The 27,543-nt window shown below is 38.2% G+C and overlaps 1 protein-coding gene and 1 pseudogene across 3 annotated transcripts; one reads left to right on the top strand and one right to left on the bottom strand.

Moving 5' to 3' along the window:
* Positions 1-27,543, top strand: KIF23 (kinesin family member 23). Of its 3 annotated transcripts, XM_033109392.1 has the most exons (24): positions 1-177; positions 2,480-2,549; positions 3,676-3,804; positions 8,683-8,788; positions 9,014-9,150; positions 9,380-9,489; positions 10,549-10,719; positions 12,060-12,101; positions 12,806-12,918; positions 13,049-13,170; positions 14,434-14,536; positions 16,622-16,701; positions 16,789-16,908; positions 17,149-17,275; positions 17,620-17,778; positions 18,760-18,917; positions 19,998-20,171; positions 20,477-20,656; positions 20,927-21,238; positions 24,010-24,240; positions 25,177-25,259; positions 25,441-25,519; positions 26,118-26,188; positions 26,996-27,543. In XM_033109392.1, the coding sequence occupies exons 1-24, from the start codon at positions 167-169 to the stop codon at positions 27,009-27,011; spliced, it is 2,904 nt and encodes a 967-aa protein (XP_032965283.1). In that variant the 5' UTR covers positions 1-166; the 3' UTR covers positions 27,012-27,543. The 3 variants fall into 3 exon arrangements, with proteins under 3 accessions (XP_032965283.1, XP_032965284.1, XP_032965285.1); XM_033109393.1 differs by lacking the exon at positions 12,060-12,101; XM_033109394.1 differs by lacking the exon at positions 20,927-21,238.
* LOC117024037 (60S ribosomal protein L26-like) lies at positions 4,511-4,938 on the bottom strand (annotated as a pseudogene).

The raw sequence follows: 27,543 nt of genomic DNA, 5'->3' as shown, positions 1-27,543 counted from the left end.
GCGAGCGCACCTGGTCTTGTCTCGGCACCGCAGTGTTTGAGCGCCGTCCCTCAGCTGCCGTGTGCCGGTCCCCACGGCTGCTCTCTGCGACCCGCAGTCCTCGCCAGCCCTCCTCATCTAGCCCGGCGTCCCGCGCGCGTGTCTGGGCAGCGCAGAGCCTGCTGCCATGAAGCCAGCGTGAGTACGGGGCGGCGGAGCCCCGGCCGGGCCTCGGTGCTGGGTGGGCGTCTCTTCAAGCCGCCCCCCGCAGGGGGCCGAGCAGTCTGCACGGAGCCCGGCGCTGCCCGGGCCGCAGCCCCCAAAGTGGGAGTCCGCACGTGGACCGCTCAGGGGGAGCCACGGCGCCGAGACCCAGCCGGGTCGATCCCGGACCCCGAGCCCGGCGCCTGCCGCTCTGCTCCGGGCTCTCGCGGCCTGGAGAGGTTGGCCCCAAGTCGGGGGAGGTTTCTGCCACCACGCCGGTTCCCGTTAGCTGGTTGCCATTCAGCTCGCTCGCCATTCAGCTGGCTCCCGGACGCCTCCGGCAACATTTTCTTAAGTTCTCCCTTTCGCTGTGGGCCGCCCGCGCTCCAGGTTGCGTTTTGCCGAGTTAGTGCGAGGTCGTGTCGCAGGTGGGGCGGAGTGTTGGGGTCTGGTATTGGGGTTCGTTAGGTGGTCTCAGGCCCTGGAGAGCCCTGGCAGTCGTGAGCATTGCGTGTTTTGTTAGCCCACTCCGTGGCCTGGAGGCCGAGACCATCCCATTGTATAGGCTGATTACTGTTGCCCTATTCTTTGACCGCCCACATTCCTTACTAAATCCAGTACATTTTCCGCGAAGCATAATTCCTTGACCGCTACTGCGTAAAGAAATAGTTTTGCACCGAAGAGGGTTGACTGTAATTATAATTATCTTGTAGCTACTCGTTTGCAAAAGGCTACTTGTTTTCTTAAGAGGCCACAGTCAAAATCTTTTTTTTTTAAAGTGTTGAATTGAAATAAACCTATCATAATATTTTGCACTTAAAACACCAGTTTGCTTCTGTTTCATGGGAAAATGTTGAGAAACTATTTTAATAATCTATGGTCCAAGCCAATAATTTAACTTAACTTTAGTGTTAAATGTTCATCCAGCCTATAGGTAAATTGGGGTCGGGGTGGGGAAGCATGCCAGAGAATTGGTGAAATAAATCACAACAATCTTCTTTTACTGTACCTACTGATAAAAAATAAAATTCAACTGAGTAAATTTTAAAAATCTTACTGCCTTTATTCGACAATTCATAAGTCGGGCAGCATCCCATTTAGCAATAGAAAGATCTGAGTTGCTGTACAAAAGGGGAGACTTTTATAGGCACAAGGGGGCAGGAACAAGCAAAGAGCCCATTGTTTCAGGCAAGGGCACCTTCCTTTGGTGACCACGGGGGTCTATGAGGTGGATTACCTCATTAGTGCTAACCAGGAAATTCCATACCGACTGACTGAGATTACATTGCTGGGAGAGACTGAAACTGCAATTAGATTATTATTAAACCTTGTTTTGGTGATGTGGGCTTAGACAGTGACTCCATTTGGGGCCTGTTCCCCCTTTTTTTTAACACTAAAGAGAGCAAGAAATTGCAGTTTAGGGACCACATTTTGTTTGGGGTAGGATGGTAGGTTTTGAGAATTCAATAACCAATTCCTTGAAAGTATAGATGTAAATCTTGATAAAAGAATGGGCTCATCCATCTGCATTCTTTATAATTTTATTGAAGTTAATCACTTGTCAGTCTACCTTGGCAATGGCTGTTGGTGCAGTGTGTACTTGTACACACGTAAATGTCTTTCAAGATAAGTGTAGTCAATTATCTGTAGATTTTTCAAACTTGTAGTACCTGTGTAAAATTGTTGCTCAAGAAAATATCCAAGCTATTTTAATATAGAATAAGTGGGTACCAGCCGGCCTGGTGGCTTAGGCAGTTGGAGCTCTGTGCTCCTAACGCCGAAGGCTGCCAGTTCATTCCTGCATGGGCCAGTGGGCTCTCAACCACGAGGTTGCCGGTTCAACTCCAGCAAGGGATGGTGGGCTGCGCCCCCTGCAATTAACAATGGCAACTGGACCTGGAGCTGAGCTGCGCCCTCCACAACTAAGATTGAAAGGACAACAACTTAACTTGGAAAAAGCCCTGGAAGTACACACTGTTCCCCAATAAAGTCCTGTCCCCCTTCCTTCGCCCCCCCAAAAAAATCTAAAAAGAGCAAATTTAGAGTAAGTGGGTACCATAAATGTCTCTTAAACCAAATTTCAATTACTTTTGGATTATGCATACCATAGACACTCTTATACTAATGAAATTTATTCTTATTCGTGTTAGTTATTTAGGGTTTAGTGTTTTGGAACTGCTAAGGAATAATTTTATAAAAGCCCAGGAAGTTTGTCTCTGTGTAAATTATAGGTGAAGTTTTTGTATGTTAGTGTTGAAGTGAAATTTTTTTTTTTTTTTTTTAAATCTATGTCTAGGAGGAGTAAGACGCCCAGGAAACTTGTAGTGAAAAAAGGATCCCAAACGAGTCTTAAAGATCCAGTTGGGGTAAGGTCTCCCTGTAAATTTATGTGTGTGTATTTTCTCTTCATTCCTTTTATGTCTTATGTGTACCCTTAGAAGGGATGGAGATGTGGAAGTGGAGTCAAAGAACATTTAGTTAAAAAGATTGTACTAAATTGCTTAAGGCTAGTTCGAGCTTTGAAATTTTGTTTCTATGTTGGATTCATTAGTCCAGTAAAATGAAGTTTTTGGTTGTTGATTGCATACTTCTTATAACTAATTATAATTTGAAAAGTGAGATAATGAAAAATCTTCAACTGTCCCAGAGAATTCTTCGTGCTCTCTGAGACAGGGGAAAGCTTTCTGCTTGGATGAGCGTCCTCTCCCATCTTTAGGACTATTCAGCCCTAACTGATGGCATCCTTCATGAGGAAAGCCCCAAACTCCATGCTTTTGGGGACCAAGTTTCATTAAGACTTTGATGTAGAACTGTTAATTCAGTCTAATGACTACTCATAATTGCATGTACTTCACTAGGTTCAGGCTTGGGAATTTGCTTTAAAAGGAAATGGCAAACACAAGAAGGTTGGTTTGCTCTGGGGTATTTTCAATCTCCCTTTCACTGGCACTGGAGTGAGACTCTTGGTCTGAGTTGAGGGAACCAGATGCTTTGCACATACAGCTGAACAGTTTTTTCCTCAATCCTGTCACTGACCAAGAAAACCACATTTCAGCTCTTGCACCTATTTATTTGTATATTGTGTTAAGCTGCCAAGTTTTAACTGACATCCAGTTCCAGAAAATTCTAACAGATTTTCAAATAATTCTCATTGTGTGATATGTTATTGATTTTTAGAGATTTTTATGTTAGTAGTAGTGTAACTTTATTAAACCTGTGCTGATAAAATAGTGAAGAGAAGCTGTGGATTTGATGCTTTTGTTATCAAAATTTATTTTCATTTTATGTGCATTTAACATCTCATATTATCTCTAAAATCTGTTTGTATTTGACAGTATCAGGTAGTAGGCTTTGGTTTTCATAGTTCTAAGTTTATACTGATCTCTTAAATTAAGAGACCAAATATTTGTTCAATGAATGAATGGAAAGCTTAAATGGTAAGTCAGGTAAAAAGTCAACCTTTGTTCTTTAAGCACTTTCCTGTGCTTTCAGGTATACTGTAGGGTGCGCCCACTGAGCTTTCTTGATCAAGAGTGTTGCATAGAAGTGATCAATAGTACGACCGTTCAGCTTCACACTCCTGAGGGTTACAGACTCAACCGAAATGGAGACTATAAGGAGGTACTTCTTATCCGAACCAAGCTGTTTTTACTTGATATGTTCTTTCCTGAATGGCTTTTCCATTTTTTAAATTTAACAAAAGTTATGTGTTTCCATTTTTTTGAAAGACATTTGTTTACTGTAGCCACCATATCGAAAGTGTTTTTAATCCCTGGGATACACAGACATACCTGTGGTATTCTGGAATTAGAAGATTGCTTTTAGAGGATGATTTCTTATACGGGGTATTTATTGCTTCTTAGCACGTCTGTCAGGGACAGTTTAATGTGGAATGACGTATATGATAGTGCGAGGAAGCTTTTATACATACACGGAATTTCAAGTGTGGGGATTAAACTAACATTTAATAGGCATCCGTATACTTGTATCTACCTCTTATGAAGTATTTTTATTTTTAGTAAAATGTTGAGCAAAGTGAATTCAATTGAGTTCAACAAACGTGCTAAGCTGGAGGGTGGAAGGAGATTTTTAAAAATGAGTGAGACACAGTTCTTGCCTTTATGGAGATTATAGTTGGGGGCACAGATGGAAGTAAGTAACCCTCATACAGGTAAAATAGAAACAGGTGCGCTAAAAAGGATGACTGTTGGAATGCCGAAGAAAGGATTAATTCAGGCAGTGGTGTCCACTTTCGAGCTGCCATTTACTCTCTCTTTTTTTTCTTTCATTTTAACAGTTTTTAATGAAAGCTGTATATGAGATTACTTTATTCCTGCATCTTCTCAATTGTTTCTTCCTTATATTTGCCCTTTTCCTTTCCCACTTGGCGAGATTTGGCTTTCCGTTTAAGGATCTTTTGTCCAGCTTTAGTCTGGTGATAACCACCTAGCTGGGGTGAATGCCCACATGAGCTGTTGTGCCATTAGCCTTCTCCCGCTGCACTCGTTCAATGTAGATGACATATTTCTTCCTGTAAACCTGGACTACTTTGCCAATTTACTGCCCTTTGTAACGTCCTCGGACAACCTGAACTTCATCATCCTTTCGGATGGGCATGGATCAAACATTGTACTTCTGTCTCAGCTCTTTGGAAAGAGGAGAAGACATAATCTTCCTGCGAATGTGGGAAGATGCATTGAAATGTCTTTTACGGTTCTTGTTCCTGTCAGAAGTCACAAAGGGGTTGAACTTCATTTTGGCCACTGGCGCTTCAGCGATGGCTGCAGAAAGGAAGAGCCCATTTATTCTTTTATGCACATTACTCCAGTGAAATTGCTCATCAAAAGCCCACCAGTGGCCTCTTTGCTGCTAAATTTGTTGGATGCCTCTTTGTTGTCATTATAATCTTCTCAGGAGCACCCTCCTTCCTGAAGCACTCTCCTGTCCCACCTCCAACTCTCCATGTTCTGTCTTTCGTTGGCCACTCTTTGCAGGCTCCTCCTCCTTTTCTAATCTCTAAATACCAAGTTCAGCTACACCCACAGCTCTCTTATCTATTTATACTTTTCCATGGCTTTAAATGTTGATTATAGGTAATAATACTGAAATTTTTATCTCCAGCTTAAATCTTTTCTCTAGCTCTAAACTCAAACATCCACTGCGTGGATGTCACACAAGCACCTCAAATTTTACATCTCCAAAGGAACTCTCGATTTTTCCCCCCTCTAAATCACTTCCTCCTTTATCTTCCTCCTTTACGACCATGTGCCTTTTTGCTCAAGCCAGAAGCTTTGTTCCTACCTTTCTCTGGTGCCTCTCATATCCTGTTCATCAGTAGGTCCTACCACTTCTCCTCCAATGTATATCTTGAAATTGTCCTTTCATTTCTATCTCCACTGCCACCACCTTCATCTGAGCCCTGTCACAGAGACTAGTGGTTCTCAAACTCTGGTGAAGGAACAGCTTTTTTCAATGCATTGTGACTGATACTTTTGTGCAGCTTAGCCACATGGAACTAACCATGTCAGTTAGATAATAGAACCGGTTTATAATCTGTTTAGTGAGATAAACCCATTGATCGCATCCTGGGATGTTGCAGCCATGTCAAATGGCTGCAAAAGTTTCTAAACATTTACTGTCAATTTCTGCAGTTAATCTTCTGTTAGACTGGAAATAAACAGTTCTCAGAAGGCACTGGTTTACTGACCTCACTCTGAGTAGCAGTGATAAAACCATGTTGAGGCCTAACTGGACTGCCTGCTTCTACTCCAAATCTTCTCTAATCCATTTTCCACAGAGCAGCCAGAGTGATCTTTTAAAGAATAAAGCAGATCTCACCATTTTCCTGTTTAAAAGCTTCCAAGGAATATACCATGTTTCTCCGAAAATAAGACCTAGCTGGACCATCAGTTCTAATGCATTTTTTGGAGCAAAAATTAATGTAAGACCCGGTCTTATTTTACTATAGTATAAGACCAGGTATAATATAACATAATATAATATAATATATAAATATAATAAAATATAATACCGGGTCTTATATTAATCTTTGCTCCAAAAGACACATTAGAGCTGATGGTCCGGCTAGGTCTTATTTTCGTGGAAACACGGTGGTTTTGGGTTTTTTTCCTCCTTTCTTCCACCTCTCTCCCCCGCCACTCCGGTTCAAGCCATTGTTTCCCAGTCTAGTTGTGTAGGACACAGCTCCCTGGCCCATGCTGGTATTATGAGCCTTGCGCTCCCTCCAGCTGAGGCAGTCAGTCGGCCGCTCACAGCAGCTCACTCTGGCTACCGGCCACTCGCGCTGGCCACCGGCCACTCATGGCGGCACATAGCAGTCCTCGGCAGCTCAGGCCAACCTCCGGCTGCTCACAGTAGCCCAGCTCCAGGGTGAGCTGTTGTTCACAATCTTAGCCGTAGAGGACGCAGCTCACTGGCCCATGTGGGAATCAGACCAGTGGACCTCAATGTTAGGAGCCCAGCGCTCCAACCACCTAAGCCACCGGGCCGGCCCACAGTAGTTTTTAAAGAGGCAAAATCCTGCTTAATCTGCTTCCTGTCTGTCTGGCCACCTTATCTCTTAGTACTCATCCAGTCCTGGATTCCTTAGATAAGCCAGAATTCTGCTCGGGGCTATTCCCTTGGCCTAGATGTCTTTTCCCTTGGCGCTTAGCATGGATGGCTCTTCATCCTTACATTTTTGTTTTATCTTAAATGTCACCTACTCAGAGTATATCCAGAAGTAACACCTTTCCCACCTTCTCACCTGATCGGCACTCTATAAACTTCCTTGATAGAATTTACCACAATCTATAGATTTATTTACTTGTGTATTGTCTCTTTCCCCTGTAATAATATCAGCTTCAAGGGATAAGTACCTTCTCTTTTTTTTGAGTGTTTGCCAAACACTCAATAAATGTGGATTAAGCATGAATGAGTGGTCCAGGAAGGCTTCATGGAGGAGTAGGCCTTTGAGAATGTCAAATAGTTGAAAAATGACTGATTGAGTTTTACTTATTAGAGTTCTTTTTTAGTATATGTAAACAGTACAAAGAGGTTTGGTGAGGATTAAAAGTTCTGCCTTGTGACAGAAGGCAACACTGAATAATAAAAACAGTGTTGGGCTGGAAATGGTTTTGATACCAGTTAACTCCGGAGGCTTGGGTTCCTCCTTTGCTTCGGTTTTCTTTACCTGGAAAGGAGGAATTTGTTCATGAGGACTTGGAGGTCATCTGACTAACCTGTCAGCATCATCTTGTGTATATCCTTTCAGTTCTAAGATTCTTCGTTCTTTTTGTCAATTCTAAAGCTTTTTCACTGGATTAGGAAATAAAACTTCCACAAAGGTGAGAGTTGGCCTAGCTGACGTTGGTATATATGAGCTTTAACAAATTATAAAATGAGCAGAATAATTAATAGTACCTCCATTGGAGGTTGTAAGAGTGAAACGATTTACTACCAAGGTAAGGCAGTGCTTGGGACATGGTCAGTGCTAAGTGTCAACTGTTGTGTACTAATCTGTACATGTCTCCTTTTGGGGGACAAAATTGCTCATTTTAAAAACATAAGGGTCATGATATTGATATATGAGCAGGTTGAATTTAAGGTAAAGGGTGTAAAACAGAAAAAAGGGAGCCATTTGATAAAGGCTACAATCCATAATAAATTCTATCAAATAACTTAGGTACCAAATAACTCAGGTACAAATAACTTAGCACTGACATTCATGAAGCAAAAACTGCAAGAAATTCAGAAACCTGAAGAAACAATTGCAATGTCTGCAATCCAATAAAATTAGAAAATAAGAAAAGTAGAAATAATAGAATTCAAGCCCATGGACAATTAGGACATTGTAATTTACGTAATTTATACCCCGATCTCCAATCTAATTTTTAAAGTAAGAGTTTGGAAATATTTTTGGTAATATGGTTATACTTTATGATTATATTTTGAAAGTGATTTGATAATTGAAGTATTGCTTTCTTAAAGGTCACAATTTATTTAAAATTTATTTCATATAAGAACTCAGATGAGTTTATATTTAGAATTCATTGCTGGTTTTAAAAAACTAGTACATCAAAATACTTGGTTTTATGCTGCTATACCATTTTAAATGACAACTTTATAAGAAAAAATAGAAAGCAGTAAATGGAGTAATACTGGAGGATTTTCACAAGTCTGTGAATCATTATGGTGCCTTTTGATCTTCTTGGTCATTTAATTAAAACAATCAGCCTTAGTTTATGAAGCATTAGTGGACTTAAGATTTTTCTACATTCTCTTTAGTAGTTATAACTGTAAATATTTACCAATTTATAATTGGTATAATTAAGTATGTCATGACTTTTTTAAGGGTTCCAAGTTTAAAGAGCATTTGTACTTTTTTCTGTGTGCATCTGGATCTTATATGTTCATAAAGGAACATCTGAATAAATTTAAACAAATGTGTTTCTAGCCTATAGAGGAATCCATTTATGCACTTTTTATTCTTCCCCACAGACTCAGTATTCATTTAAACAAGTATTTGGCACTCATACCACCCAGAAGGAACTCTTTGATGTTGTGGCTAATCCCTTGGTAGATGACCTTATTCGTGGCAAAAATGGTATGATTCTTGCAGTTTCGTTGGATTTTCCTTTTTCTCCTCTTCTCATAAACTTTTTTGATACTTATGTATGTGGTTTATATTCATCCTTGAATTCAGATTTGTTAGGGTGATGTTAAAACTACTTTTTTGAGCTGGTTAATTTTAAGTGTGTTTCAAGACAGTGAAGAAATATTATAAGTGGAGGGTTTAAGATATAATCCAGTGTGACTTGCTCTGTTGTAGGTCTCCTTTTTACATATGGTGTGACGGGAAGTGGAAAAACCCACACCATGACTGGTTCTCCAGGGGAAGGCGGGCTGCTTCCTCGTTGTTTGGACATGATCTTTAACAGTATAGGGTCGTTTCAAGCTAAACGATATGTAAGTGTAATTCTTTTTGTGTTGTAACTGTTTCACTTGAGTACATAGGGACCAAGATACCTGTGGATACAGTAGCATTAAGGGAGAACGAATTGGAAATATTAGCATTGTGTACATTTTGAAACCTTAAATATATTTAAATAATAAATATTTCTTATTTCTTAAATATGTGTCTAACTATTTAAGTCAAATTCTCAAAATCATGGTCTGATTTTTGCCCCCAATTCAGGTTTTTAAATCTAATGATAGGAATAGCATGGATATACAGTGTGAAGTTGATGCCTTATTAGAACGGCAGAAAAGAGAAGCCATGCCCAACCCAAAGACCCCCTCTGGCAAGTAAGTGGTTACATATGTATGGCACACTAGCCTAAGGGAAACCCGGTCCCAGAGTTTCCTCAGGCATAAGAAATGGTGAACACAAGTGGAGAAGGTGATCTGACAGTTGACTTTAGTGAGACCAAAGATGAGGAATGTTCTTAAGTAAGTTTATTTGCTCAGATGTTTTGTGTTTTGATGTTTTGTTTTTTGCTTTTGTTTTTTGAGCACACTGCCTTTGAATTATTAAGGTCCAGAATTGTCCCCCCTCAGACAGACAGAGAACACGCACAATAATGCAAGTCACACAACGAGGTTTATTTCCAGCCAGCTGGGGTCCGAGTCTGCCCGACGCAGCGGGTTTTAACAAGGACCCCAAACACTTAAAGCCAAGGGTTTATATAGCATTTTCAAGGCTTTCCATAGCTTCAGAGAGTACTAGATAAACTTACAGGACTTACATAGCTTCAAAGAGTATAAGATTTACTACAGGACAAGGCGACCAGGAATATAAGATAAGCTACAGAACTTGCATAGCTTCAAGGAGTATAAGATTTACTACAGGACAAGGCGACCAGGAATATAAGATAAGCTACAGAACTTGCATAGCTTCAAGGAGTATAAGATTTACTACAGGACAAGGCGACCAGAAGTATAAGATAAGCTACAGAACTTGCATAGCTATAAGGAGTATAAGATAAGCTACAGAACTTCTAGTCTCCATGCTGCAACTGCCCACATCCTGGAATTTTATAATTATGTTGTTTCAGGCTAGGGGCTGTTAACCCTGACCTTAAGATAGCAGTTCTCATGCTAACAGTCTCTTACAGAATCAATGCTTATAGAAGGTGCCACTCTGGGTGGGAGAGGGTATAAAAGCCTGTGCTGTGTATCTGGGAGGACATGGGAGTATTGTTGGCCAACTGTGAGTGTGAATAAAGTTGCTTTGTGCATTTCTGCTTGCAATGGTAGGTCATCTATGTTATATCTTTTAGTTTCCCCTTGGGATCATTTACTGTTGATATTGACTCACAATGTATAAGATCAGACTTTTCGGCTTTCTTTCCCCCTTTTTTTCAGACGACAAGTAGATCCAGAGTTTGCAGATATGATAACTGTACAAGAATTTTGCAAAGCAGAAGAGGTTGATGAAGATAGTGTCTATGGTGTATTTGTCTCTTATATTGAAATATATAATAATTACATATATGATCTACTGGAAGAGGTGCCGTTTGATCCCATAAAGCCCAAGTAAGTAGTGAAGAGAGCCCTTTAGCTGCTTAATCTTGGGGAAGGCACTTCACCTCAGTGAGCCTTAGTTTCTTCATCTATAAATGGTGATAATGCTTTCTTTTGCATTCAAAATAAAATATAACTTGTATATTACACAGTTGGTACTCAATGAGTCGTTTTATTATTAACTAGATATGCAGGTATATTAGGGACATAGTGGGTTTAGACATCTAAGGAGAAGAAAGACCTGAATATTCATCTTAGATATTACTGTTGATAACTCTTGACCCTGGGCTATATTTTAAGAAAAACCTTAATTGTATAAGGAAGTGTCCCTACAGATGTGCCTTGGGGCTACCTTTCAAGAATCTGACCTTAAATGTTGGGAATTTGTAGCCATTTTAACCATCTGTGTCTTAGTGATCTCTACAGAATGGAGCCTAAAGCTGTTGTCTGTACAACTAATACTCACAGACCTTCCCTCATTGGTTAATATGAACTGGTATATTGTCATTCTGCCAGAGTTAAAAGCCTACTCCTTAGATTTCTTTGGGTCTTTCCCTGCTGAGAATGAAAACCAATTACAACCTGGCATCACAAACAATAAACCTGCATTTTGCCAGAACTTACTCTGTAATCTCATGTCTAATGTTAATATCTTGTTCCTGAGTTGATGGTTTCCTTCTTAAGCTAAATGCTAATCTTCAGTGCCCTCTTCGTTAGGGCCTCTCAAGACATAAATAATATGAAGACCTGTGATTTACGTTAAACTTTCGTGTATATGTCCAATCCAACATTATTGGAGAAACAGCTGGATTTAGAAAACCATTAGACTGAACAGATGTCAGTATATCCAGTTTTATTTACATTAAACAGTGTATGGACTACTTTCCCATTTGTTTCAAAGTGTCCGTTCTGTGTACCCATTTTCCTAAACTTGTGTGATGTCATTCATTCACTGCCACCAGTCAGTTTCATGTGTGCACATGTGCCAAGTTTCTGTTTGGTTTGTTCTAAATGAGATTATTTTCAAAGGAGCTTATTGTCTTGATTTATTTAGTTGCACAAAAGGACTGACTTGTGTGCCTTGTAACCTTTCTGGTAACTTTGAACTCACAGGGTGTTTATTTGGCACTGAGTTCAGGTTTTATTTGTTACAGTGGTGTATAGCCTGCCTTTTTTGAGCTGATTAACATTTATGATTAACATTTTTTTAATACAATGAAGAAATATTACAAGTGGAGGGTTTTTAAGATATGACTCATTGTAATTGTCACATACTCTGGCCTGAGCACATTGCTGAGAGATGGCTGCTGTAGAAACAGTAACTCGTAACTTATACCTTATTCCTTTGGTAGGTGGAACAGTTGCAGCACGCCCATGAGGAACACAGACTTTGTGTATGTGATGGGGCTCTTTTCTTAAGGAGAGGGGTGCAGTTATACTAGTATTTGGCATCTGTGGCATGTATTTGCATGTAGGTGATTTTTCATTGGTACTGGGCTGACTGCTACCTATGAGCCCCTCCTTGCTTCCTGAAAATCTGTCATTTACTGACTGATGGTGCATGGTAAATGTTTCTGCCCCCACCATTTACAGGACTGAGGCCAAACAGGCAAGCACCCTTTCCCATCCTTATCTTACCATATAGACTAAAACTTGACCAGCCACGTTGGAAGGATTGCCAATCCTAGTATACACCAAACTCTTTCTGAATTTGTTTTTTGGTGACACTGAGGTCAGAACCAGTTCTATCTGGTGATCTTTTAAAATTAGGAAAATGCTAGCTTTTGATGCTTAACCTGTGCATGTGATGTTGCTATACTACTTTGATCTCTAATTGTTTAGTAAGTGTTGTTTCGTATGCTTTGCCAGAACAAATTAGAGCAAAAGTTTTAAAACAAAACAGGTTCCTGTTATCCTATTATGTAACTAATATTGACTATATATCCTTACAGTCATCTGTCTAGTATTTTTCTGAGATCTTGCTTAGGCTTATTCCATTTATAAGAATGGATGTCATGTTGCCTGGAATTTTAGTCCTAGTCTTGAGATATTAGTAACTCATAATTTAGGAAACTAACTTTTTTTTTCTTTCCCATAGACCTCCACAATCTAAATTGCTTCGTGAAGATAAGAACCATAACATGTATGTTGCAGGATGTACAGAAGTAGAAGTGAAATCTACTGAGGAGGCTTTTGAAGTTTTCTGGAGAGGTTCGAGTTAAAATCAGAAAACTATAAAACGATAAATATATTTGACAGCAGTACTTTTTGGTTTAGTAGAAAGCATGTACATTGAAATAACTGAGTTCAAGTTTGATCAATGATTTTTCTGTCATCATAGGCCAGAAAAAGAGACGTATTGCTAACACACATTTGAATCGTGAGTCCAGCCGTTCCCACAGTGTGTTCAACATTAAATTAGTTCAAGCTCCACTGGATGCAGATGGAGACAATGTCTTACAGGTAAAGTTGTAGTGTGTGGAATTTTTCTTGTTCTAACTGAATCCCTAATTCTTGGAATTAGAGTTAAATAAGGGAGGTTTCATTGCAATGAAGATTGCTCTAGATTAATATATGTGTAGGTAATGACTTTAATTGTTCCATTAGATGGTGTAGTTTTGGGAAACTGGCTGTTGAATCTTAGAACCTGGAATTTTGCTGTGAAAAAGATTTACAAATCTTTATAAATCTCTTTAATGGAGGAGATAAAATAGAAGAATGTGTGATTCATTGTTTTATCTCTGAGGACTCATTTTGTGTGTGGGAATTCAGTTAATGGTTTTAAAATGTCAGTAATTAACTTTCCAGGGTGGGTACAGTTTAGGAGATGGCCAATTCTAAATTGTTCTTCTCTTGGCTAATAGGCCAGTAGGGCCCCCCTATTGGTCACCATTTACTGTTGGGCCTGTCGCGCTATAAGGCTTACATCAGTTATGACAGCATTTGAGCCCAAATATGAATCATTTAATAACTTGAAGCTATTAAAGTGTAATTCATTCAAACCGTATTATGAAGTTGTGGTATCATGAAGGTTTCCAGATGGCAGAAAGATAGGGTACATCATGGTACTGAAGACCACCAGCAATCAAATTCTGATTAATTTACTATCTGACCTAACTACTAAACTCCTCATAATGCAGAGAAGATTAAAGGAGGTAGTACATGTCAAGTTGAGTCCAGTGTTTGGCTTATATTTAGTCAGCACTTGATAAATGTTAGCTAGGAAATGCTTGTAAGTCAGGCTTCCACATACACTTGATTTCCTTTGAATCACATTTCCTATTACAATATCATACCTCTTGACTTTTATTTCTTAATAACATTATTAGCGTATTATGAAATTATTAAATATCTGATTATAGAAAAATTTAGGATAGCCCTATTCTAGACTATTTAGCAGCTATTTATTGAGCTCCTGCTGAGTGTTAGGCCTTGTGTAAGGTGCTGGAGATAAAATCATTAAAAGGCAGACTTTCTGCTCTATGGAACTTAACAGTATAATGTAGAAGACCAGTGTGCAAGTAATCGTTAATGTCATGAGTATATTTATCATATGCTTTTAGCAAACTCTTCTCCCAAAACATGTATTCTTGGCTCCAACTGGTACATTTTGTATTGTGCAAATATTCTATTCATAATACAGTAATTTGTTGATCTAAATATTTAAAGAACATTGTAAACTAGTTATACCAGTAGCTCATGTTATGTTATTGGCATTATGATCAGGAAAAAGAACAAATCACTATAAGCCAGCTGTCCTTGGTAGATCTTGCTGGAAGTGAAAGAACTAACCGGACAAAAGCAGAAGGGAACAGATTACGAGAAGCTGGTGAGTGAAGCACAGTACTTATTTATTGCTACAACTTTCAAAAACTTGCAATGACAGTCTATCATCTGCTTATTGATGAGGTTTAAGCATAATTGTCAATTTCATAATTTAGAGGCCAAGTTTAATGGTCAGTGTCATTCCTTCAGTTTTGCTGGTTTGCTATCACTCTATTACAATATACTTATTTCTTTAAAAACATGGAAAAATAGCTAACATAAATATAAGTTACATTCATAGTAAAAGTGCCTGTTATATTATTGCTGGTATTGTTGGTACTGGGTCCTTAAAGTGAAATTAACAGTTATTCCAACATTCGTAGTGGTAAAAATCAGCTTCTGGAGGTGGGAAAGATCTTTGAACACAAGAGCCAAGTGAAAGGAAATCTGTGTTTTTTTTTTCAATGTTTCATTTTGTATAGCCATTCAAGTTGTTTTATGTTAATAACACTTAATGGAATACCTACTGTGTGCCCACGGAACACAGATATAAAGGATAGGGCCCTGCCCCCTAGAGTGTCCAGCCTGGTACAGGTGATAGGCGGTTAACAAGGCCGTCTCGGTAGAGTATGATGGAAGTGACACAAGGTACTGTGGGAGTAGAGTACAGCTGCTTCATCCAGCCTGGGGGTGAAAGGCGGGTTCTGGGGGTGGGGAAGAATTCATGGAGTTGACACTTCAATTGGGGAGTGAGCTCTATGAAGAAGATAGGATTAAAGGCATCATCCCGACAGAGGAGGCAGCCACGTGTAATCAGACCAGTCTTGAGAGAATATGGCAGGGTCAGGGGAGCTGCAATGGAGGGTATGGGTGGTGAACCGTGACAACGGGGGCATGTTAAGAAATCTGAATTTTATCTTGAGGGAATAATGGTGGCTACCAATTACTAAGAGACTAGTGTCTCATAGTTTCTACTATACATGGGCTTGTATTTTTGATTCTGACTTTTCAGGATTGTATCATACCCATTTTTCAAACTAGGAAATGGATTGAGAGAAGTAATTTTTCCCAGATTCGAGCCTGGGTTCAAACCCAGGTTAGTTAGACTCTCAAAACTTGTCTTTCTACTGTTATACAGCCTCCCCTTAAAGTCAGTGAAGGATTAGTCTTTTAGAAAGATCATTTTTCCAGTATAGAGAATTAATTTACCAGGGACAAGTCTAGAGATGAAAAGCAGTTAGGAGCATTTTACAGTAATTCACATGAAAAGTCACGTGACCTGGAAGCAAAGATCAGACAAAACTGAGAGCTAATTAGGAAGTAGCTCCACCTACCTGGATGTGGAGAGTAAAGAAGAAGATGATCCTGACTAAGAAGCGGTTTGAGGCGTAGGTGTGGGCAGTTAATGAGTTTTGTGTTGGACATGTTCAAACCGTGTTTCCCTGAAAATGAGACCTAGCCGGACCATCAGCTATAATGCGTCTTTTGGAGCAAAAATGAATATAAGACCCGGTCTTATTTTATATTATTACATTATATTATATTAAAGACCCGGTCTTATTGTAAAATAAGACCGGGTCTTATATTTACTTTTGCTCCAAAAGATGCATTAGAGCTGATGGTCCGGCTAGGTCTTATTTTCAGGGAAACACGGAAGTATGCCACCTAAGAAATCCTTGTTTAGATGTACAGGGGAGAGAGTTAGCTGGATCCTAATACACTTGACTGGAGTCCCTCTGGGTGCAGGGGAGACTTCATGTCGATGAAGCCAACTGTATCCTAAAATGGGTCATGCTTTAGAGATAATATTTTAATATGAGGATATTAAACATCTGCATCTAATATATGCTTTAAAAGAATTTAAGATTGGGAAGAAACTTTATGCGTCATGAAGTGCAATGTTGCATTCAGTAGAGTCCTTTTGATAGAATCCCTGAAGGATAGTATTTAAGCTGTCATGAAACACTGCTGTTAGAATATTCCTGAAATACTGCCAGACCATGCATGGACAGCTCTTTAAATGAGCCACTAAAATCTGTTATTTGTAATTTCCATCTACCTTCTATAAAGTAAGGATTTTATAGGCAAACAGACCACATTCTAGCTATGTATTATTTTCAAATGTCTTCTGTGTACATTTTTCTGTCAGGTAACATTAACCAGTCACTAATGACACTAAGAACATGTATGGAAGTCCTGAGAGAGAACCAAATGTATGGAACTAACAAGGTAAGTAAGCAACAGCCTTTCATCATTTGTATAGTTTGGGGTGCCTTTTTACCTTATGTATTTATTTGGATTTGAATGTATTTATAGATGGTTCCATATCGAGATTCAAAGTTAACCCATCTGTTCAAGAACTATTTTGACGGGGAAGGAAAAGTACGCATGATCGTATGTGTGAACCCAAAAGCTGAAGACTATGAAGAAAGCTTGGTAATTTTAATGTATTTATCCTATATAATACAGTCGTCGAGTTTCTGCAGAGGAAACTACTATTTGGGTGTGAAGAATGATATTTTGAACATTTTTTTAAATTGATACAGAACTATCAGTTACAGAAATGAACTGATGAACAATTTATTATTTCATTTAGTAATTTCTGAAGGGCTTGGGTATGTTTATTTGTAAAACAAAAAAAAACCTAATACTCCATTTGTTTGTTTTGTATCTTAGCAAGTCATGAGATTTGCAGAAATGACCCAAGAAGTTGAAGTAGCAAGACCAGTAGACAAGGCAATATGTGGCTTAACGCCTGGACGGCGGTACAGACACCACCCTCGGGCAGGTCCAGTTGGAGATGGTATGATTTGGTGTTTGGTCATTTGCCCATTGATTAGTGTGTGTCTCTCTCTCTCTTCCCCTCCCCCTCCAATCTATTTCACACAAGAGAACTGTGTACTTCTCTTCTCCTCAAGAACCAAGTGCAAAAAAAATCTGAACCTATGTATAAATGAGATTTCTTTTGTTACATAACTGTTTTTTTTAACTTCCTTTTTTATAGCTAATTTTTTAAGGAAGTATGATTATAACTCAAGAAGTACACAGTTAATTCGATTGGGGCTATAATCACAGTGTTAAACTTGTTTAAATAAGTTCTTTCTCTCTTATGTGTAACTTTTTATAATTTTTTATAATTCCATACAGAACTGCTGGTTACAGAAATGGTTTTACAGAGTTTTCCACCTTTGCCATCTTGTGAAATTTTGGATATCAACGATGAGCAGACTCTCCCCAGGCTGATTGAAGCATTAGAGAAACGGCATCAGCTACGACAAATGATGACTGATGAATTTAACAAACAATGTAAGGGCAAACGCTGTGATCATTTTAACTCCAGAAATTTGCAATTAATCTGAGTTCTATGGTGGAATAGAGTTATTTTGTCTCTGCACTTTGTAGTGCTCGGGGCACTGTTGAATTAGACAAACAAGGAACTTTTCCCACAGTTCTTTTTTATATTCCAAGAAAATAAAAGCAAAAGAAAAAAGTTGGTGTATAGTCTCTCCCTTTTTGAAATTAATAGTGATGGACACAAAAAAATAATAGCTGATTTGTTTGTAGTTTCTACTAGTTACTTATTTGCAAGGCACTTGACATAATCACATCTTAATAACTGTGCCTTTGGGCAAATTACTCGATCCTCTATTTCTTAGTTTCCAAGTCTGCAAAATGGGGATTATAATTGTTCCTACCTCAGAGGGTGTTGTGAGGATAAATGAGATAATGTATGAAAACCATGTAGAAGAGTGAACAGCCTGGTACATGGTTAGTGCTCAGTGAATGTCTCTACTATTTTTATCATCATCATTTTAATGTTCACAAGAAAGATGTGAGATAAGGGTATTTAAATTCCATTTTGAAATGAGGAAACATGCTTGGAAAAATAACTTGCCCAAGTCATATATAACTGGTATGGTCAGTGGTATACTAGGGATTTCAACTTGAATCTAACTGTTCCTAAAATTAATCTAGTATTATTTGTTTTTGCATTTGTTGTCCTGAAGCATATTGTTTACCCATAAAGGTTGGTAAGGAGATGCCATAGTGCAAAATGAAAGACTTAATATTTTTCAGTAATAAACAAAAAGCTTCTATGAATGTGTCTTTTGTAGACTTGAGAATCAAACTCTTGATTTCCTTCCGTGTTTTCTGATTATAGATTAATTCTCCAAGAGAGATTTATTTGCTGAATAACTATTTTTCATACAGTATCAGCTAATTAAAGTAGATTTCATTGGTTATTTTGGAATTGGAGTAAACAAAAACCTGCATGTTTTGTTTCAGCTATTACTTTTAAAGCTATGTTGCAAGAATTTGACAATGGCGTTTTAAATAAAGAAAACTACATTCAAGGAAAACTAAATGAAAAAGAAAAGGTGATCTCAGGACAGAAATTGGAAATAGAACGACTGGAGAAGAAAAACAAAACTTTAGAGTATAAGGTTGGTTTGGACGTTAGTATAAAGGATGTGCTGGCTGTTTACCACTGGTCTCTGACTGAACCACTGTGTTGGACAAGCCTGTGCCCACTGCTTACTGGGAGTTATCCCATCGTCATTTACTAATATTCATCCTACCCCCAAAAGGGAAATGTGAATGAAAAATCTAAAAGGTATGTTATACTCTTTGAGTTAGATTTTAGCAGCTGGAGAGAATATTCTCTGGCCTACACAAGTGAGCTCTCTCAAGTTTAGCTTTGGTGATATTCATAGCTTGGTTTTTTACTTATTACTGGGTAATATATGTTTGTTTTCTAATTTACAAAGGATCATTTGGGGGGTACACATTCATTCTAGAGAGAAGCTAGTCTCAACCAATACAGTGAGTGTTCTCTATTCCAAAAATAGCCTTAAAAATAACATTTTAGGCCTGAATTTTAGGGTAATTTTTCACCTGAAGTCAATTATAACTTAGTCTTTTCACTGAGGAACTTGTTTAAAAGTTCTCATTTCTAGGAATGGAGGTAGGAATTCAGATGAAATGTTAGAGGAAAATCCTTTCTCCGTGATTTTTCTTTCATAGTTTGGCTTGTATAAACAAATTATGAAAGGGATTATTTTATTATTCTATTTTTCCCCCTCTTCCACCTGCCCCCCACCCCAACTCCAGTTGAAGCCGTTGTTTCTCAGTCTAGTTGTGTAGGACACAGCTCCCTGGCCGATGCTGGTATTATAAGCCTTACACTCCCCCAGGCTGAGGCAGTCGGTCGCCGGTCGGTCAGCAGTTCACCGCAGCTCTCACCAGCTGCCGGCCGCTCAGGCTAGCTGCCAGCCACTCACCGCAGCACACTGTAGCCCAAAGCAGCTCATTCCGACATGCTGCTCATGGCAGCCCAGCTCCAGGGAAAGCTGTCATTCACAATCTTGGCTGCAGAGTGCGCAGCTCACTGGTCCACGTGGGAATCGAACCCACGATCCCGGCTCCAGGAGCACAGAGCTCGAGCTACCCAACAGGCCTGATTATTTTAGAGCTACATGAAATATTTACATACCAAATACTGAACATAATGGTCTGCCTTCTAGATTGAAATTTTAGAGAAAACAACTACTATCTATGAAGAAGATAAGCGCAATCTGCAACAGGAACTTGAAACCCAGAATCAGAAACTTCAGCGACAGTTTTCTGACAAACGCAGACTCGAAGCCAGATTGCAAGGCATGGTGACAGAAACAACAATGAAGTGGGAGAAAGAATGCGTGAGTGTTATTCCTATAGTGCTTATCACAGAGACCAGTGGTTTGTTTCAGATGTACTGCTGAATTGCGTTACTTGCGGTAGGATTTGGGGGTGGTGGCAATAATAGTTGCCTGTTCAGTTCATTCTGTTTCCTTTTTCTGCCCTGAAACATTCATGACAAATTAATTAGCATTATGAAGCCTAGTTAACTCAGGAAGAATTGGAGAACTGTTACTTTTCGGAAATAAAGTGTTGCAGTAGTTTGGTGTACTTGTTTGGTATAACTAACTCAATTAGAATACATGCTGCCATTGATAATCTGTAGGAGCGTCGAGTGGCAGCTAAACAGCTGGAAATGCAAAATAAACTCTGGGTGAAAGATGAAAAACTGAAACAACTGAAGGCTATTGTTACTGAACCCAAAACTGAAAAGCCAGAAAGACCCTCTCGGGAGCGGGATCGAGAGAAACCTCCTCAAAGAACTGTTTCTCCACCACCAGTGCCTGTAAGTTATGTGTTGTTGTGTAGTAATTCAAGACTAGAGAAAATTTGTTCAGTTTAGGGACCGTTTATATAAAAAATCAGTTTTTTGTTTTATATTTCTCAAACTTCTATTTACAAATTTTTAAAATTTTGTATAAATACAAGTTTAGTACAAATTTAGTAGAAAAATTTAGCATAAATAATTATGTTCATGTGTTAAAATTATAGAAAAGTAATGAATTGTTTCTTAGTTTTTCCATCTTGCTCATTAATTTCTTTTCAATTTTTTTAGCTTCCTAGTAACTATATTGCTCAGATTTCCAACGGCCAGCAACTCATGAGCCAGCCACAACTACATAGGCGCTCTAACTCTTGCAGCAGCATTTCTGTAGCTTCCTGTATTTCGGAATGGGAGCAGAAAATTCCTCCGTACAACACACCTGTCAATGTCACATCCATTGCAAGGCGTAGGCAGCAGGAGCCAGGACAAAGCAAAACTTGTATCGTGTCAGACAGAAGGCGAGGGATGTACTGGACTGAAGGCAGGGAGGTGGTTCCTACATTCAGAAATGAGATAGAAATAGAAGAGGATCATTGCTGCAGGGTCAGTGCCAGTATTATTTTAAAGCATTATAGCAATAGATTTTAATCTTGTGTTTTTATAACTTGGTTCAGAAAGTTCAAAACAAAGATGGGTGAGCTCCAATATAAACAAGGTCTAATTTTTATGTTATTAATATGAAAGATCCAATCACCCCAAAATTGAGGCCTAGCTCTTCAGCTGAAAAAACCTACACCTATTTGGCAACAGAAATGAATGAAGCCTTGTGTTCAGTGAACACAGGTCAGTGTGGCACACACCCCAGTAATCTGCTTTTCAATTGCATAGCTAATGAGCATGTGAATATGAGTGTCTTAGAGCACCTTTGCCAATTTTTTCTTTTGGTTTTTCTTCCCTGAATTAGATTTTTTTGTTGCATTTGAACCTTTGAAAACTGTTTACCCAAACTTTTATTTTGAAAAATTTCAAACCCAAAGAAAAGTTGAAAGAATGGTACAGTATTGGCTTTTTCCCCTTTTCTAGATTTACCAATTGTTAACTTTATATAGATATGTAAACATTTTTTCCTTGAACCTTTGAAAGTAAGTCAGACTTCACGGCACTTCATCCCTAAGAATAAGGACATTATCCTACATAACCACAATCTTTATCACGCCTACAAAAGTTAACATTAATTCTGAATAAATATCCTCTAATATATAGTTCATGTTTACATTTCCCCAGTAACATCTTTTTTCAATCCATGATGTTATCCAGGTGAATGCTTTGGGTGTGGATATTGTGTTTCTTTAAATCTCTTTTAATACAAAACGATCCCCCCCTCTTTTTGATTTTCATGATACTGTTTTTTGAAGAATCCAGGCCAATTGTTTTGTAACTACTGAAAGTTTACATGCCCAATAAATTGCTTTTAATCTCAAGACCTTTATTTCAATTAACAAGGGCTCTGCCTCATTCAAGGGTGTTTAAACAAATTTACATTTATATTTTCTTTTTAAGGATTGAAGTTTCTCCTTGAATCTGAATAAATGAACCAAGTTACTATTGTGAACTTAACATTTAGTAAAATCTTAATATAGCTCTTAGAACTTTTCTTCTAAACAAATTAATCTTATGGTAAATATTTGCTTTAGATTTCTTGTATAATTTAGAGTGCGGAAAAATTTCACTCAAGTGGCCTGCATTCCTGATTATTAAGGAATGGTGATGAATTCCAAGGTATTTACAAAGGCAATAGAAATTTTAAAGTCTCTTAAGTTCTTTACTTTGCAGATATCACTTTAAAGCTTTTTAGGGAGCAAACTATGGTGACTGGTCTTTCTGATCAACTCTAGTAAGTCTCTTGATTTCATGAAAGCTTATAGACAAAACTATTCAAGGCCTGCCTTCAACATTAATGTAATACCTAATTTGGCTATGAGATTTAAGAGGATTTACTAGAGATCTTCTCACTTAAAATCAAAATCTCTTAGAAGTGCAGCAGAAAACTTTAGGCTAGTATCTATACATCTATGTTTGTTGGTCAAAAATTCTGTCAAGTGAAGAAATTATACTTCAGTGAAGAAATTTTAAGTGTCATGTATTTAATAAATGGTAGTAGGTTGTAAGGTCTATCTTTCTGAAGCTTGTTTTAGAATCTGTTTATTGCTAATGTGTTCAAGAAAACGATCACTTTTGCTAAATGGTAGATCATGACAGCCAGACTTGTTCAATATTAATTAAGCTATTTTAAGAATGGAAAGTTTCCTGCTTGCTGTGAAGCTTGGGCATCTTTAGGGGCAAACTGTATTGCCCATGTTTTATACTATCCTGATTTGTCACTGGTGCTTCATTAGTTTCTTATAATTATATAGGGAAAATGCTTTAGATCTCCAAATATGCATTTGAAATTGGGATCTTCAAAGGATTTGGCCTGTGACAGACTGTTTCATACAAAGATGTTTGAAAAATTCTAAAGATTTTGGAATTGCTTCAATCTTAACTATGCCCTGTATGTGAAATATTTTTTTATTAGGTTAAATGTGCTAAATTTAACTTTCCCAAATTTACATGACATTTGAGTGTAAGCAACTAGTTTTTTATTGTATGATATAGATTAATTTGACACTATATTCTTTATCTAGTTCTTAGAAGCTTTATGAAATGTTTGGTGAAAAAAATAGTTGGTAAACCCATTGTTGTGTTTGAATTTTCCATGACGTTCTGTTTAGAGATTTTAAAATTTCAGAAGTACTTTATTTACATCCTTTTAATCATTTTATACATAGAGTTCTTATTATACCTTATGTTCTTTAGTATTTTGTACTCTCCAGCCCCTTCAGCTTTTATTTTTATTTTCCTGTCTTTGAGTAAAGTGTACTTTTCTCTTGTTTAGAGGCCTATGACATGTTTAGGCTTTTACTGAGCTTATTGAAGCTTTTAACATGGTTGTGGGCCTAATAGATTACCTCAAAATAGCAGGCACAAATAATGGTTTTGGATCAAGAATGCAAAGTGCATCATTTGTCTTAAATAACACTTATATAGGAAAGACTAGCAGCATTACCAGAATTTATCCTTGTCTTTTGTTGAAAGGGAAGCTCCCTGGTAGATTATATAATATACAAGCTGGTGTTAAAAGATGTTGTTGGTTTTGTGTTTAAATACAAAGAGAACATTTAAATTACTTGAATAACATTTAGCTTTTGAAAAGGTTCATGTGTTTGTTTTGATATTGGCACCAACTACTGTAGCCAAACCTGCTGCACTTCTAATAATACCCTTACATTAATTCTGGGTTATGCTTGTTTCTTGATTCCTTTCAACCTGATCAGAATGTACCACCACTTCGTCTCCGACACAGACGATCACGCTCTGCAGGAGACAGATGGGTAGATCATAAGCCTGCCTCTCATGTGCAAACTGAAACAGTCATGCAGCCACATGTCCCTCATGCCATCACAGTATCTGTTGCAAATGAAAAGGCACTAGCTAAGTGTGAGAAGTACATGCTGACCCACCAGGAACTAGCCTCCGATGGGGAGATTGAAACTAAACTAATTAAGGTAAAAACAAATTTAAAAGAAGAAAAGAATATACAAAAAAGCTTAACAAAAATCCATTTCCTTGTCTATTTCTTTGATGACACACAGGCAGTGTCAACTGGAACATCAATGGGTATTGGATATAACCTCTTTGTTGGAAAACTAAAGTAACTGCTTAGGTTGTGAATCTATTAAATTGGGACTAAATTTGCTTTCTATTGAATGATGCTTAGATTCTCAGGTTTGTTAGAGGAACTACAGATCTATTACGTACTTTTAATTAATGTATATTTAATTTTAGCTCCTACTTTTAAAAAAGTAAACTTAAAGAATTGTCTTTGCTCTCTATCAGTTCAAGATAAAAAGCCCACATTAAAATTTGACCTATCAAAATGACTAAGTATTGAGCTACCCAAAGCCCTTTCCCTTCTATCTGTAGAAGAGTTTTCTCCTGATCATAGTCAGTGAATAATCAGGGAGGTAAAAGACAAGACTTGGGTGGGGAGAGGGGAAGTTTTTCATTTCAAATTTAATTTAGAGGACAGTTCTTATAACTATAGTTTCAAATAAGACTGTACTATCTTTTGAATATGAGGAGAGTGGCACACCCAGAGAGGAAAGTATAATGCCTTAGAACATTAAGAAATTTATGGTAGATGTCGAGATCCTAAGCATAGTTTTTACATTAAAGGTTAGACAAAAATGAATATTATTTCCTGCCATTAAAAATGTTACTGATTATATTGCATTGGACTTCTTTTGTTTAGTGAGAGATGCGTTCTCAAGTTTCTGAAGTATTTTAATAGTACAGACCCAGCACTCCCAAGCACCATCTGGTTTTGTGGATAGGAGTTGCCTTAAAATAGTAGTCTTAGGTTCAATTTGGAATATATATATATGTATGTTTATTATTTGGATGTATCAAAGTGTAATGGCGACCTTTTCTCTTGGCTCTAGGGTGATGTTTTTAAAACAAGGGGTGGTGGACAATCTGTTCAGTTTACTGAGATTGAGACTTTGAAACAAGAATCACCAACTGGGTAAGTATCTCTTTAAGAGAACTATCATTTTCTCACCTGCTCATTCCTGAGGAACAGAATAGCCTGTAAAATGTATCATTAATTGTCTGAAGAAGTGTAGTAATATTTCCCTATTTCTAATATTTTTCCTGTTGTTAGATGCAAAAATAATTGTTACATCATGTTTCTCCTTTTTCCATAGTCGAAAACGAAGATCTTCCACAGTAGCACCTGCCCAACCAGAAGGTGCAGAGTCTGAATGGACCGATGTAGAAACAAGGGTAGGGGTGAAAATTAAATATCTGTCGGCTTAATAAAAATTAGAGATGTCATATTTCAACAAGCCCCACAGTTGTAGCTTTTCATGCTCTTTGAAGTAGCCGAAGTCTGATCTCACGTTGCCAGTGCAGCCTGTAGACCTGTCCTAGCAAACCTGTGAAGGTATTTGTATTTCTTTAGGTCTGGTCTTACCGGAGCTCTTTGGCTCAAAACCCCTGTTTTCAGCATGGAGGGATAGAGCCCAAGAATCAAGTCCGAGAGCATCGCCTTAGGCAAGAATTCACATCAAATTGATGGGACTCTCTCAGAACTCCTCTGTGGAACTTATTCCTGATAAGAGGCTCTTGTGGAAAGAGCATGGGAGGTGGGGCCCGAGAGGCCCAGCTGGTGCTGGCCATGGCCACTTTCTCAAGAACTCTTCCTTATCTAAAATGAGGGAGTTTACCTGGATGATCTGTAAAGTAGCTGACCGGTATTTTAATGTAGGTGCTTGTGCTGAACTAGAAAGCAATACTGGATTTTTGCCTTGGTTGAATCTGGCAGAATTGTGTTTTATAGACTGCTGAGAGGAACTGAGCTTCTCTGTAATTTTCTTATCAGTGTTCTGTGGCGGTAGAGATGAGAGCAGGATCTCAACTGGGACCTGGATATCAGCATCACGCACAACCCAAGTGAGTACTGCCTAACTGGGGCCTTTCTGTATACATTTCCCCTCCTCTAGTATTTCCACTACCATCCCTTCTCCCTACCATCCACTTTCTTTTAAGAGAACAAATGTGGTTTTTGTTTACCCCTTAGAACATCTGGGCCCTATTGGCCGACTGCAGTAGGGCAGCAGCAATGCTGAGAACCTTGGAAAGTTTGATAAGAGCAATTAGAGCTGCAAGAACAGGAGGTGATGAAAGATTTGGCTCACTCTTGTTCATATTTTGCCAATGTTCAAAGCTTTCAGAGGCTGAATTGAGATCACCTATAAGGAGGGGAGGCTAAAGGCTTTCGTCAGGGATGGCAGCTCTTTCTGTAATTCATCCTTTCCTAACTTGCCTCTTGGTCTTGTTACAGCAATTAAGTATTCAGTGAAGTAAAACAATGGTGTGATTTATGGTTGGGAAAGGAATCAGACTTTCCCTCTTCTATTAAACACATACCCAAGAGTCTGGCCCATTCTTTTTCCATAATAAGTAAAAACTCCTTTTCAAATATCTACGTATACAAGTCCATGTGTCCATTTTTAACACACGGATTCCGTAGGCAATTTGGAAAATCATTGCAACAGGATAAATAAAGATGAGAAGTCCTTTTTTAAAATTTAATATTAGATAAGCATATTTTGTAAGTTATTTGCTTTCTCTCAAGGACTTAAATTTTTTCCCATAATAAAACCAGGAATTCTCTTAGAGCCTTCCTAGAGATTAAATTGCTCTGGATGTGTTACTGATTGCAAAATTCAACACTAACTGCTGGTTTTCACATTTTAGGCGCAAGAAGCCATGAACAGTCTCACTAATGAAAGAACATTTTCATTTTGTTGGTGATTTCCCCAAAACCATGCCAGGAGTCGCCTGAGTCATCTTGTAGAAGTCCAACTTGTTGAGTATCACAGACCTCAGCTACATCATACACTAGCCTAGATCAAAGATTTCTCTATGGTTCCAAAGACAGCTGGGATTCAACAACCTTTTTACATTATATGACTTGCCATATTTAATATGAATAGCAGAGAAAGACACCCCCCTTTTTTCATTGCCATATGAACTTTTTTAATAATGCTATTTTTTTTGTATATTTCTTGTATACTTATAAAGTAATTCATGCAAGTGTTTGTCTTGGGTGATTAAGGAAGAATATATCTGATCACGCTTTATTTTTTATCGTGACATTTCCAGCTCTTGTCTGAATGTTTCTTAAGGTTTTATTAAACAAAACAAATGCTGCTATTGATTAGCTGCAAGAATGCACTTTAGACATATTTAACAATTCAAACTTTCAAAATAAAGATGTCAGTGACTGGCCAATACTAAAACCA

This window comes from Rhinolophus ferrumequinum, chromosome 6 (assembly GCF_004115265.2).
Source record: "Rhinolophus ferrumequinum isolate MPI-CBG mRhiFer1 chromosome 6, mRhiFer1_v1.p, whole genome shotgun sequence".
NCBI lineage: Eukaryota > Metazoa > Chordata > Mammalia > Chiroptera > Rhinolophidae > Rhinolophus > Rhinolophus ferrumequinum.
Note: the sequence above shows the minus strand (reverse complement) of the source record. Positions and strands in the feature narration are given on the sequence as shown.

Excerpts from the sequence above, each read along its gene's own strand:
- KIF23 (XM_033109392.1), top strand. Across the intron at positions 8,789-9,013 it reads CCTTATTCGTGGCAAAAATG|GTCTCCTTTTTACATATGGT; the intron begins GTATGATTCTTG and ends GCTCTGTTGTAG. Across the intron at positions 17,276-17,619 it reads GGCAGGTCCAGTTGGAGATG|AACTGCTGGTTACAGAAATG; the intron begins GTATGATTTGGT and ends AATTCCATACAG.